The sequence below is a fragment of the Mus caroli genome, unplaced genomic scaffold (genome assembly GCF_978045245.1).
Source record: "Mus caroli unplaced genomic scaffold, Mus_caroli_1 scaffold_16, whole genome shotgun sequence".
Taxonomy (NCBI): domain Eukaryota; kingdom Metazoa; phylum Chordata; class Mammalia; order Rodentia; family Muridae; genus Mus; species Mus caroli.
This window is the reverse complement of record NW_028227271.1, coordinates 2,678,024-2,692,135: the sequence shown is the minus strand read 5'-3', so window position 1 is coordinate 2,692,135 and position 14,112 is coordinate 2,678,024. Positions and strand designations below refer to the sequence as shown.

The 14,112-nt window shown below is 51.5% G+C and overlaps 1 protein-coding gene across 2 annotated transcripts; it reads right to left on the bottom strand.

The window, feature by feature from the left end:
- Window positions 1-4,001: 4,001 nt before the first annotated feature.
- Window positions 4,002-10,951, bottom strand: LOC147000700 (keratin, type II cuticular 87). Of its 2 annotated transcripts, XM_085831996.1 has the most exons (9): window positions 10,568-10,951; window positions 8,718-8,926; window positions 7,690-7,750; window positions 6,790-6,885; window positions 6,155-6,319; window positions 5,806-5,931; window positions 5,309-5,529; window positions 4,544-4,575; window positions 4,002-4,195 (listed from the first exon to the last, which is right to left on the bottom strand). In XM_085831996.1, exons 1-9 carry the CDS (start codon window positions 10,949-10,951, stop codon window positions 4,002-4,004), a joined length of 1,488 nt encoding a protein of 495 aa, XP_085688122.1. The 2 variants fall into 2 exon arrangements, with proteins under 2 accessions (XP_085688122.1, XP_085688123.1); XM_085831997.1 differs by lacking the exon at window positions 4,544-4,575 and having other exon boundaries at window positions 4,075-4,195.
- Window positions 10,952-14,112: the final 3,161 nt, after the last annotated feature.

Below are 14,112 nucleotides of genomic sequence, written 5' to 3'. Positions count from 1 at the left end.
GCTAGGAGTGGTACTCACAGGGAACAGAGGATGTAGTGTGCTCAGAACTGGGGTTCAGACTGACATGGGTATGGCTTTAAGGTGCTGGACCCCCATCCATGGTGCCACCTTGGCCCTTATCCAGGCTGGAGCTGGTTCCAGTGCCTCTCCTGAGATCATTTAATATGGCCAGTGGGTACAGGAGGTTGTGGTAACAGGTGGATGTTGAAGACCTCTTTCCTTTCAGGGAGGGTCTACTTGCACCTCTGTTGCCAGCCTGTGGTCTTGAAGTGAGATCACACACATTCAGCTCTCCAAGGCCCTGGGCTTTGGTGGCCCAGCAAACTCCCCAAGACACCCACAGTCAGCCCTTCCTGAGGTCTGGGACTTTGTGTTCTGATACTTACAAGAGGTCCTGTCCTTTGCCTCTGAGATTCTTTGGGGATGATGGTTGTGGAGGGAGATATGGTTATAAGAGCCTAGGCTGTGTGTGTGTGTGTGTGTGTGTGTGTGTGTGTGTGGTGAGGAGGGTTTGTTCCTGGATCCTTGGATGGAGGAATGGGTGTGTCTATATCCCTAGGAAGGGAGGAGGGAACCTCTGTGCTGGGGCTTCCAAATGTCTGGTCTCTGATGTAGAGGTTTATGTGTCTGTGTAGTGAGGGTTATATGCCAGGGCAGAGTGTATATCAGGGGCTCTGGGGAGCTGGTTGGAGGTCTCCGAGTCTGAGGCCTGCAGGGTAGGGGTGGAAGCAGCCTAAGGTGGTTTTAATAAAAATCCTCTGTGAGTGAGCTTCATTGGGCTAGCCAGGTGTGGGTGGGCACAGGGAACAGAGGATGGGGACATTGCCAAGGACATGTTGACATTTGAGGAGTCTATGTATTTAACCCCACAGGAAGGAGTATTGAAGTTGGGCATGGTATGGGGCAGGGCAGGTAGGAAGTGGATCACTGGTGTCTTAGCAATTCCTAGTGGTGAGGTCCTAACTCATCAAAGGTGTAGGAGTCTCAGATCCTTTCCCTGGGGGGTACAGTCCATCTCTCTGAGCTTTGTGGTTCTGTGAATTAGGAGGCTCTCAACTCATCCGCTGTGCCTTGGGGATTATGCTGTGCAGAATGGGTCGGTACCCAGAGACAACCTTCCTCCCTCCCTAGCTTAAGGCCCTAAAACTGGAAACCTGGGCAGCAAGGCCAAGCAGGGGGTGGGGGAGGCATGGTTAACAGAGCAGGAGCTTTGTTAGAAGGGAAAGGCCAAGCACAGCAAGCAGAGGGAGCCCAGGCAGTGGAAGTTGGCACCTGGGAAGCTGGGATGTTGTCCATCACTACAGCTAAGATTGGATGAAATGGGTAGGGTGCACAAGGGTTCTGGGGCCAATTTGTTCAACAGAAGCCAAAAGTGCCCAAGTCCCCAGGGCATCCTGACTCAGAGCTGCCCCTTTGCTCCGAATGGTGAGGAAACTGGTCATTTAGACACAACCTCCACTGTCTGTACCACTTTCAACGTTCTTACCTTTGAAACTCCTACAGAACAGCCCATTGAGCTCTCAACACTTAATGGCTTTTCTAGCTTAAAGTGCCACAATCCTCCCCACAACACTGTCAGGTCTGTCACAACAATGCCTCACTATCCTGGTACCAATTCCAGTTCTATTTAGGGTTTGGACCTCATTCTGGGAGCCTAACTTGATAAGGTTAAGAGTCACCCAGGTGGTGCTAGTTTTGAAGGCATGATTGGATCATGGAGAACAACCTGAGGCTTGGCACTGTGTGGCAGGGCTGGGGTCTCTGAAGATAGCCCAGGAGAGGCTATTGGTGGAAGTGCAGCTCAGCTGTAGCAAGAGACCACAGTGTTTAGCTGTGTACAGCAGAATTTGCCAGTACCATAAGATGACTACCAAGAATAGCACCAGAGGTGGAATAGAGCTAGGTGTTGCTTGCTAGAATCCAAGCTGTGTGTGCTATGGTAGAGACAGAGAAGTGATCCAGGCCCTTTGGAGGAGCCCACAGCTCATGAGTGTATCTCAGACATTGAACATTGAGTTACATACACAGTTGAAGTTTGGTTTTGCATAGAATTGATTATGACTCTCCCTGGTTCTTCTCTCTTGAAATAAGAAAGTATTTAACTTAAAATTTTATTTTATAGAAGCCCACCGTTGATAGAATTTAAAGGAGACTTTGGATTTCTATAAAAGATTTATTTGTTTATTCTATGTAAGTACACTATAGCTGTCTTCAGACACTTTTTCTTCTCTCTCCAGCCCACTCACTCTAGCCCAAAGATTTATGTATTTATTATGTGTAAGTACACTGTAGCTGTCTTCAGACACCCCAGAAGAAGGCATCAGGTCTCATTATGGATGATTGTAAGCCACCATGTGGTTGCTGGGATTTGAACTCAGGACCTTTGAAAGAGAAGTCAGTGCTCTTAACTGCTAAGCCATCTCTCCAGCCCAAGATTTTGGATTTTTAAAAGAGAAGTTTTAAAGCTATTTGGATTTGTAGGACGGTGGGACGATTTAAATTTGTAAAATGTTTTATATTGTGATGTTTATATTAATGTATGATGGTGGCCATGGGGGTGGCAGGGGCGGGGGAGGAAGGAAAGTTTGTGGCTTTAACAGTGACATGTTTGAATGTCAAGATGACAAGGGGTTGGCTGTGCTAGGTAGTTTTCCATCAATGTGACACAAACTAGAGTCACCGGAGAGGAGGGAGCCTCAAGTGAGAAAATGCCTGCATAAGTTCAGGCTGTAGGCAAGCCTGTAGGGTATTTTCTTAATTAGTGATAGGTTGGGGCAGGCCCAGACCATAGTGGCCCTGGGTTCTATATGAAAGCAGGCTGAGCAAGCCATGGGAAGCAAGCTGGTAAGCAGCGCCCCTCCAAGGCCTGTGCATCAGCTCTTGCCCTGTTAAGAGTTCCTGTCCTGGGTTCCTTCTATGATGAGCACAGTATGGAAGCACAAGGCAAAATAACCCCTTCCTCTCCTAGTAGCTTTGGACAAGGATTTCATCACAGCAGTAGTAACCCTAACTAGGATGACAAGATGGCTTATTTTTTTGGTGGGGGATGGCTATAAAGGGAACTAGAGCTCTGCTCCAGGCTGGCAAGGAGAGAGAAGGATGAGTGTGGATCAGGGTGTGGGAATGGACTGGAAAAAGAGGAGTCACAGGGGTGACTGGATAAGCCCCTTGGAGCTCACCTAAGATTGGTTGGCTGGTGCAAACGGGGGGGGGGGGGTGAGATACTGATACAAAACATCGCACAGCCTTGCGTCGAAGCAGCGTTTATTGAAACACAGATGGGGTCAACCCAGAAAGTGAGGGACCCACAGACAGAAAGTGGCCATAGTCCCCATCCCACCAGCTCTCTCTTGGACAGTTCCCTTGCACAGGCAGGGGAAGACTGGAGCAGTATGGGGGTCTTTGAAATGTGCAAAGGCTTCTTGAACAGCAAGACCTGTTCAAAGCCCCCTAGCCAGGGGCTGTGGGTAGTAGTCCTCCCCAGAGAGCAGACTATTTTCTGGGAGGTAACCCAAGCAGTGTGATTAGAGCAGGCTACTGCAAGGAAGGCACAGCTAAGGAGATTAGTAAACCCAACCAATGATAGGCAGGTGCTTGCTGTCCTTGTACCTGGAGCCAGAAGCGGGAGCTGCTTGGGAAGGGTTCCTCTGGTTCTTATTTTGGGGGGCATGGCTGGGCGGTTAGGATCATGCCTTGACCCAGGAAGGCTATACTTTATTGTCCAGTCAGCCTGGGTGACTGGTAGTGTCCCGGAGAGCTTGGCGAATAATACAAATCATTTACAAGTATCTGAAGGCAGGTTGGGGGTAAGGGAAGGGTTGGGAATGACCTTCTAAAGTGAAGCCAGAGGAGAACTGGGAGACAACTCCCTAAAAGGAGAAGGCAGAGGAGAGTGGCCCTGAACAGGCACATCTGGAAGATTCTGGAAGCAAGCACACATTTTCCATTCACACACCACTCCACTCTGGGGCAGACAGGTGGCTCATTTGGAGACCCTGGCACTAAGCAAAGCGCACTGAGCGGCTGCTCCCACAGGTAAAGCTGGAGGCGCGGGGCTGGCAAGGAGAGCAGGAGTCAGGGGCCATCACTGAGATGCTGCCCCCAGTGACAGAGGGTCCAGAGGCAATCTGGCGCCCTGGGGTTGTGCCATAGGTGAGGCCCCCACATGTGACTCCTCCACGGGAGCTGCTGACACCTGTGGGAAGAGGAACAGGGAAGGATGAGGGGCTTGCTGGGGTGTCACCCACCCGCCAGAAGTCCCTGAGGGCTTCACATACAGGGCCTGCCTCCTCCTCAAGGGGTTAACATGACAGGTTCTGTTTTTTCAACCCCTAGACCCCTCTTCCTGGGTTGCAATTCCTGGTGACCACCAGTAAGGGGCACTCAACTTTTGGATACCCTTTCCCATCCCCAAAGTCCTTAAAGAAGATCCTGGAGAAGAGGAAGTTGGGGAACATTGGAGGTTCAGTGGGGTAGCCCTGTGATTAGCTTTGCCCATTTCCAAAGTCATTTTTCTAGAAGGCATTTTCCAGCAGATACTTACAGACATTCACAGAGCCCACACCTTCGCATAGCCTAGGGGGAAAGAAAGTGCCATTAGTTCCAAGCAGTGAACTGGATTCCTTGAGGCAGTTGCCCGGGGACAGATAGAGTCAGCTTTTGTCCTAGGTAGACTCTATTTCCTGAAAGGCAGGAAGGGCTCCCCCAAATCCTCATCAAATGTTAACTTTCTTTCTTTGATACCATGGAGGCCAGCTTTCCTGGTTTCAGAGCAGCAGTGAGTGGAATTGTGACTTTGACACACGGCCTGCCATCAGAGTCTGCCTGAGCCTGCCGAATGCCAGTAGTGCTTGCAGCAAGGACAAGATAGAGCTAGATGTGAACAGGGTACATCATCCTTATTATACATGAGCTTAATCTCAAAGGAAGCTATGAATGGGCTGTAGAAGCCCAGGATCCAGTGTTGGATCCCAGCTCTGCAGCTTAGTAACTTTGTGTCCATGGGAAATGTGCTGGCTGTTGAGCCAATCTGCCTCTGTTTTCAGATAGTATACTTCCCTGACAGGATGTAGAATTAAAAACAGGCACTTGACATAGATCATATGATATGTGACCGGTAGCCATTAGCACTGAAGCCTGGCCTGGAAGAGGGTGGTCAGAGCTGTGTGTCACACTTGGGAGAAGACAGTTCCCTGGGAGGACCAGGGTCATCTCTTTACATTCAAGGACTGACAGGCTCTAGCCAGCTTGCATGTTCAAGACGGTCTGGCCCCTCAAATGAATTCCCACAAGGTTCTTCTCAGCTCACCTCTGCTCCTCGCCCTCCAGCAGGCGCCTGTAGGTGATGATCTCAACGTCCAGTCCCAGCTTGGAGTTCATCACCTCCTGGTACTCCTTGAGCAGGCAGGCCATGTCCTGCTTAGCCTTCTGCAGGGCACCCTCCAGCTCAGCCAGCTTGCAGCGGGCATCAGCAAGGGCAGCCTCTCCCTGCTGCTCAGACTGGGTCACAGCAGCCTCCAGCTTGGTGTTCTGGGGACACAAAAGAAGTGGAGATAGCCAAGGGTCCGTGGGTCTCACTGTCTGTCACCAGCATGCTATCCAGTCTTTCCCAATAGTTGGGAACATTCTAGAAGCAGCCTCTTGCCTTGTTCACATGGGTCAGCCTGAGTGAGCATGATCAGGAAACCCAGCTGTGCAAATAGGTGGGAGACTAAATGGTAAGCTCCAAGCAGGACACATACTGGCTGTGTGGCACTGAGCAGACATCCAGCCTCTCTGGTCCCAGAGTAGCTGAACCTTACATACCTGGCACTTGGCGTTCTCGATCTCAGCAGTCAGCCTCTGGATCATTCTGTTCAGCTCATTGATCTCCTCTCTGGTGCGGCGCAGGGTCTCTCCATGCCGGATAACTGTGGCCTTCATCTCCTCACACTAGGGGTGGGGGAAACAGAGATGCTCATGAGGCCCAGGATGTGACATTGACCCAGTGAGCACAATGGATGTGCAAGATGCACAGTGGTCAGGCTGGGCTGCCTCCTCAGCCCAGAGCTGTGTGCCATCTTCTTGTGATTCTTGGTGTGCAAGAAGCCCTTTCCAATAAATCCTGGAGTCCTTCCCACTGTCTCATCTAAGGACAGATGTCCTGACCTCTCACCTTGGTGCGGTACCAGGACTCAGCCTCGGCACGGCTGCGGCTGGCGATGTCATCATACTGAGCCTTGATCTCAGCCACGACACAGTCCATGTTCAGGTCCCGGCTGTTGTCCATCTTGACGACGACAGAGGTGTCTGAGATGTGGGCATGGAGGAGGCGTGTTTCCTGTGGGGGAAGAGAGAAGAAAAATCTTTTTAGTTCTCACCCCTCCTCATGGAAGCCTACCTTCTGTCCTGTCCTATCTGCTTCCTCTCTCCCCAGTGGTCTCAATCTGGTGGCCATGTCACCCTGTTACTCTCCACCCTGGAACCCTCCCTCAGTGTTCTTCATGCAAAGTTCCAGGCCCAAGAAGAGACACAGTCAACATATGAGACCTCAGCTTTGTGCTTCAGGTCTAAGTGTTTAGCCCTGTGAGTACTGTGGTCACAGTAACCAGGGGATCTAGCTTGTGTGGCGGAGTGGGGTGAGAGAGCAAGCTATGATTCTCCTGTTTGGGATACATAATCTGCCCTAGATCTCCCCAATATTCTATACCCCGTGTCCACTGGGGGAGCTTAGAGTCCAAAATGGTCACAAGTCCTTTCCAAAGTGTTCTGGGCTCCTCCTGGCTGCCTCACTGCCCTGAGTCCCCTCACCTCATCATACAGTCGCCTCAGGAAATCCATCTCCTGTGTCAGTGCTTCTGCGTTGGCCTCTAGGTCTGACTTCCGGAGGTAGGCACAGTCCACATCCTAAAGGGGGAAGACAAACCAAGAGTCTCACAGGGCAGTCACCAGATTGCCCATCTTCCCTCTCTAGTAAGTAGGCTCAGCAGTTTGTTCCTGAGAGACTTTCCATAGTTGGTTGTCTCAGGGCCAGGTACCACGGTGTGAGCAATCCCTTCTGTATCCTTGGTGAGGAGTTAGTGTGAGAAGGGAGGGGGGATCTGAGGATCCTAAGCACAACCTTGTTACCAATGGAATGGTTCTCCTAAATTCACAGCTGGCATCTTTGCCAAAACCTGGGGTCTAGTGTGGGAGTGTGAGATGGGTCATTTCTAACCAGGTCCTGCAGCTGTGTTCTGGATCTCATAGGAGAGCCAGGCCTATGTCAGAGCTGAGGGCCCAGGGCAGCCTAGCCTGATCCTTTGCATCTGGGCCTCAGGTGCTCACAGTAGTGTTCCCGGAAGTCCCCTCATCTGGGAGGTTAGCACATGAGGCTTTCTGAGTCATCTTTAGGAAGCAAGCAATGCCAGGCATTCTTCACCACCAGGTGTTTCCCACTGTGGCTGTCCAAGGTTGCCCAGGCAACTGGTGATCCCTTCTTCACTATTGTGTATCAGGTGCCTACTCTATGGGAGGCCCAGGACCAAGGGAGATTACAAGCCTAGGCAAACGAGCATGAAACACCTGATCTGAGTGAGGCTGGCAGTGGGCTCTATGGCCCAGGGCTATGCAGGGGTGGGGCTGGTGGCTCTGGGTAGCAGTGGCCTCCAGTGTCTAGTAAAGGTGTTGAACACCAACTCTGCCTGAAAGATGACCATTCTGGTTACTCACCTTCTTCAGGGCCACAAATTCATTCTCAGAAGTGGCTCGTAGTGCCACTTCCTCTTCATACCTGGGGACAGAGGACACAGGGCTCAGATTTAAGGGGGAAAACAGAGAAAGAATGAAGCCCCAGATAGACATATCCCAGGACCTGGATCTTTGGAGTCGATGTGACAGCTCCTTGTTGTGCTCCTGGATTCTCCTGGCTAATGTGGGTCAGGCAGGAGCCATGTACCTTTCAAAGGCACCTGTGTCTGGGCTGTGGTTCCCTGGGATCAACGAGGCCTGGCTCTGGAGCCTCCCACCCCCCTTTTCCCAGTCTCCATTTAGGGTGAAACTCAGTACCTAGAACATCACCAGGTGCTCAATGACCCTTTTGCAAATTAAAAATAAATAAATAAGTAAAAAAATTTGAGTATCTTAGAATCTCTGCAATCTTTATTTAAAATATATTTTTTAGATTTTATCTAATTTTCTTTATGTATATGGGTGTTTTGCCAGCATGTGTGTCTGTACACTGTATGCATGCAATGCCTATGGAGGCTAGAAGATGGTACCAGATCCCCTGGGGCTAGAGTTATAGACAGCTGTGAGCTACAAGGTGGGTGTTAGGATTTGAACCCTGGTCTTCTAGAAGAGCAGCGAGTGCTTTTAACCACTGAGCCATCTTAGTCCCTCCAAAATCATTAAATTTCCAGTCTAGAAGAAAACCTCCACAACAGTGGTTCTCAACCTCTGGGCCTTGACCCCTTTGGGGGCCCCACGCCAGATACCCTGCATGTCAGTTATTTGCGTTAGGATTCATAATAGTAGCAAAATTACAGTTATGAAGTAGCAACAAAGTAACCTTATGGTTGGGGGTCAGCACAACATAAGGAGCTGTAGTAAAGGGTCGCAGCGTTAGGAAGGCTGAGAACCACTGATCTAGAAGCATGTGAGGACCCCTGGGGAGCACCCCTTCAAAGTCCCATTTAAACCCGTTGTCTTTGACTTAATTTTACTTGTTTCTACAAGCCCTCCTCCCCAGTGGCCCTCACCTCTTCTTGTAGCCCTCCATGGACTCCTGCACATGGTTGAGCTCGGCTGCCAGCCTCCCGCTGTCTGCCTCCACACACTCAGCCTCCCGCCTCAGCGTCTCGATGTAGCCCTCGAACAGAGGCTCCAGGTTGCTCTCACAGCACTTGCGGTTCTGGTAGAACTGCCACTTGGTCTCCAGCAGCTTGTTCTGCTGCTCCAGGAAGCGCACCTGGGTTTGGAGAGGGAGAAAGTCTGTGGGAGGAGCCAACATACCCCTCCTTAGGTTGTAGGAAGAGCCAGACAGAGCTCATTGAGGAAGTGTGTAATGGATGGGCAAATGAATGTCTGTCCAGATGGGGTAAGAGGGAAACCGTGAGACATGTAGCTGTGCTGGGTAACTGAGTGACTTCCGGTAAGGCAGAGGAAAGCAGGGAAGGCTCCCTGGAGGAAGGAACACAGGGTAGTGAAGGAAAAGGAGAAAAGGGAGCCTTTCTCCATGAGCTTCCTCAGGGAGGGTTGTGACTTATATAATGTCCTTGGTGACCAGCTGAGAATGGACAAAGTAGAGAGGGAGTCCTGGGGTGCGTCAGAGACGCGAGGGTGAGCATTCTGGGGCTCTTGCCACTTAAGAGCTCTGGAGTCCCAAGTACTTGCTAGTCTCTCGAAATCATGTACTGGAGAAGATTTTAGAAAACAGGTCCATGGGGATGTCACCGTTTACTGTCAGTCAAGTAGACCGGACAGTGGATGTGGCCAAGGATCTGTGTTGACTGAAGAATGGCAGCCAGCCCGACTAGCCCTGGGCCTCTGGGTTTCCACTTCCTGAGACTGGACTGGAGCAGGGCTGCCTCTCACCTGCAGGCCTGGCCCCTGTGCTCCTTCTTCCAAGAGTACAGCTGAGGACTGGAGCGTTAGAACTTCCAAAATGGGGACTGGGGTCCTTAGTACCCGCGTGCGCAGGATGGTTTGGGTGGTCTTAATTGCTAGGATCCTGGGGCTTTCTCAGCTCTACCTTCCCGATCAAGGGTGTGGTCGGCGCACACACTGGTGTGAAGCTGCTGAGGTTCAGAGAGAACGCCGCCCGCCATACCATATCACCCAGTGAGCCAGAGGAGGAATTAGGTGTTGGGCAAAGGCCACAGACTCTTGGGCCCAGGTTCCTTTCTGCTTGCCTGTGGCTACTTTCCTAGGGTGTAGTCTGGCTAGAGGGAACTGTGACTCTGGGCTTTGGGCCCTCTAACTCAGGGCCTGAGGAATGGACCACTCCGTGCCTGGGTCTGATCTGACTCTGTGGTGGGACGGCTCCATCACTGTCACTTTTTCAATTCCGGGCACGAAGGACTATGCCACAGGCATCAGTCTTTATGTGCTTCCGGTTTCAAGGCTAGCTGCAGCTCTCTGCCCTCTCTGGAGACGCCATGCTGCGATATCCAAACATACGTATGTGCGCATGCGCAGGAATTTGCACGCATGGCACACTGAAACAACGAATTCTCTGTGTTGGGAAAGCAGCCTCACTAGGTATGTGTCAAATGATTTCACAAAGCACAGCATTCTAGTTGAGACTGTCCCATGGGGCTGTGAATTTTCTTCGTTAAAAGTGGGAGAGAAAGACAGCTATAGTGTACTCATATACATAAAATAAATAAATCTTTTAAAAATTATTAAAAGTGGGAGAGAAGGCTGCATTAGAAGGGAGAGAAGTTAAGAGCAATGTCCTTTCTCAGTCTTAAGCACTGGAGCAGTCTTGAAGAGGTGTGACTTTTCTCATCATCTAAAGTTACCTAGAGCTCCCGTTCTGACGACCTGCTTGTGGATTGCTCCCAGCAGGTCCTCAGGTGCCAGAAAGGGGCTGGCCCAGGACACCCACCTTGTCGATGAAGGCCGCGAACCTGCTGTTGAGACACTTGATCTGCTCCTTCTCCTCATGCTTCACACACTGAGCATTGGGGTCAATCTCCAGGTTCAGGGGCGTGAGCAGGCTCTCATTGACAGAGACGGTGGTGATGCAGGGGGGGCTGGGCCCGCAGACGCCTCCAGATCGGTACCCGAAGCTGCGTCCACAGGAGCCGGAGCGGAAGGGCCCGCAGACGCTGCGGCTGCCGAAGCCCCCTGCGAGTCCGCGGTAGCAGGAGATGCCCCTGTAGGGAGCTGCAGAGATGCAGCAGCGGCCGGGCCGAGGGCCACAAGCCGAAGCGCAGCTGAAGGCGCGGACCCCACAGGAGGCACCGAGGCGAGAGGAGAAGCAAGACATGGTTTAGAGGCGATACAGAGTCAGGCTGGACCCCGAGGCTCGCTCTGAGCCTTATATCGTGCAGGAGGGAGCGCGCCCGCCGCCCAGGCGTTTATGAGCTTGCCTGTTGGAATCAAAGCAGCCCGGGCTACCTTGCCGCCCCCATAAAACGGCGTTCTTCTCCCGCCCGCCCTGGCTTTATGGTGCCACGAAGCGCCTGGTCAGCTCCGGGGTTGGGCACTGTGGGCATCGGGCGGGACCCTCGTGTCGCGCTATTGGGACTCACTGGGTCACTGTCTCCATCCCAGGCTGGCTCACATCCTACCTGGTTCTCCACCCTGAAGGCTAGGAAGCCCTGGCCTTGGAGGTGACCTTTGAATTCATGCTGTAGGGGGCGTGCTCGCACGATGACAAGACCTTTGAAGTTATGGGCAAATTCATGTCCAACTTTGGGTGGGTAAATAACCTTCCTGAGTCTTAGATGTCCTGTGGGGAGCAGGGATAAGGGAATAATAATAATAACAATAATAATAGTAATAACAGAAGAGCTGCTGATAATAGGATAATAGGATAATGGATCTGAAAGCCTCTTAGGCAGGACCTAGCACTTAAGAGCTCCAGAAATGTTTGCTTGTTTATCTATTTGTTCCACTATTGTTAACTTGTTATTCTTCCTGTGTCCCTTTAGGTAGAAACTTTCCCGTGTCTCTCTTCTCTTCTCTTCTCTTCTCTTCTCTTCTCTTCTCTTCTCTTCTCTTCTCTTCTCTTCTCTTCTCTTCTCTTCTCTTCTCTTCTCTTCTCTTCTCTTCTCTTCTCTTCTCTTCCTTCCCCTTCCCTTCCCTCCCTTTCTCTCTCTCTCTCTCTCTCTCTCTCTCTCTTCCTCTCCCTCCCTCCCTCCCTCCCTCCCCATTTCTCTCTGTCTCTGTCTCTCTCTGTCTCTCTGTCTTTTTGTCTCTGTCTTTCTCTGTGTGTCTGTCTCTCTGATTCTCTCTTTCTCACTCAGCTCAGCTCCTGTCTCCTCAACCCTTCTACCCTTCCCTATGTACTTTGGAGAGAGAAGCCACAAACACTGATGACTGCCCTGCCTAGCCCACTAAGGGATTTTCGTTGTTTTTGAGACAAATAAGGATTCACATCGTCCAGGCTGACCCCAAATCACTAGCCTTGAGCTTATGATGTTACTGCCTCCACACCCCAAATGCTGGCACAGCAGGTGTGAGCCACTGCATCCACTGTGGAGGGCTCTTTGACACACGATTTCTCCCAATTCAAAGGCTTTCTTCAGGGGTTGTGCCCATTCATCTGCTTTGCAAGATGACCTCATAGTGGTGCATAGACTTGTGTGGAAGGCTCCAAGGACTGGAGTCAGGACCTGAGAGTTCTGAGCGATCAGGACTGCTTCAAGGCTGTCTCTTCAGGGCCTGTGCCTGTGTGGCTGTGGGCTGTGGGCTGTGGGCTGTGAGCTGTGGAGTAAGGCTGGGATCTTAGAGGCAGGAGTCTGGGCTGTTTCCAATGGTCATGGATACTGACTCTAGGCAGCTAGAACCATCATAAAGGAAGTTAATTATGTGTCCCATCGCTAGCAGCGGAAACCGGAGTGTGTGCTCAGCAGCCAGCATTAAAGAGAAGCCTGCAGGTCACCTGGTGCTTCCTTTGTTTTCAAGCTGTGCTATTACTGTGCATGCAATAATTAAGTCTGAGAACTCCAAGGTCATCATAGCCAGCCCTGACAGCTCACTTCCAAGGAGTGTTGTTGGATTGCCAACTTTGTTCTTTACAACTGTCTCTCTTGGGATAGAGTGATTTGGTCCAGCCTGGGTTTGTTTCCTCTCAGTTTAGTCCAGCCATGGTTCTGTGCATGAGACGAATCTTCAACTTCAGTGTCTTGGCTATAAGGCATCTCTCCCTCTCCCTCTCCCTCTCCCTCTCCCTCCCTCTCCCTCTCCCTCTCCCTCTCCCTCTCCCTCTCCCTCTCCCTCTCCCTCTCCCTCTCCCTCTCCCTCTCCCTCTCCCTCTCCCTCTCCCTCTCCCTCTCCCCCTCCCTCTCCCTCTCCCCCTCCCCCTCCCCCTCCCCCTCCCCCTCTCCCTCTCCCCCTCCCCCTCTCCCTCTCCCTACCCTTCCCCTCCCCCTCCCCTCCTCCCCCTCTCTTCCTCTCCCCCTCTCTTCCTCTCCCCCTCTCTTCCTCTCCCCCCCCCTCCAAGGCCTTACTCTGTAGCTCAGGCTGGCTTTGAACTCTCCATCTTCCTCCTGAAAGCATGTGCTACCACATCTGATTCAAGATTGTATATTTTTATTCCTTTGATTTTTTTCCATCTGTGTTTGGGATTAAAAACCAGGACCTTGTGCTTGCTGATATGGAATCCTCCAGGAAGCTCTCATTCCAATTTTCTTTTGGGATTGGTAGCCTTGAGGAATCCTCCCCGGGGTTGTTTCTTGCTAAGGGGTCAGACTTCCTCTGAAGTTTGAGGATTTAAATCGAATGTGTGGTAGCACTTGCACAGTTCTGGCTCAGAGAGTTTCTGTGTTTTGAACAGAACGTCTGTGCTAGCACAACCAGACAGGGTGTGAACAGCCAGTCTCTCTGCACAGAAAATTATGTGCATGTGAGGCTGGGAGAGCTGCAGGCTGAGTTGAGCCTGCTAAGGACACAACCTGAAAGGGGTACCTTGACACATTGACCACAGTGGTTCCCCCAGATGTTCATACTAATACCTGACCCAGCCTTTGGGGAGCATGCCCCTTGGTGGCCCCTTTATTACTCTTGGAACTTGGGAGAGAAGTAGGCTGAATCGTGAGCAGTACCGGATGCAATCCAGGACTGACACCTCCATCAGAGCATCAGTGATGACAGGTGCCGGGGAGGGGAGGCCTTCCCCAGGCTCAGCCCTGAGAAGCTCCGGAAAGCCTTTCATCTGTCGCATATGGTTTGGGTGGAGCTGCTGTCTTGTCTTGGTCATCATGTCCATCAGGAATCGGGCTCAGAGAGTGAGCGACGAGGTTCAGCAGGGGCAGGGCAGGCACATACAGGCTCTGTGTAGGAAGCAGTAGGGGGTCTGATCATGGAACTTCAAGCTTTAGGCCATGTTAGGGCAGGTTCTTGGAGGAGATGGCTCTTGGGTTGGATCTGGAGAATGGGAAGAGTTGGAAAGTAGCAAGATTAGAGAGGAGAAGGGAGAGAGTG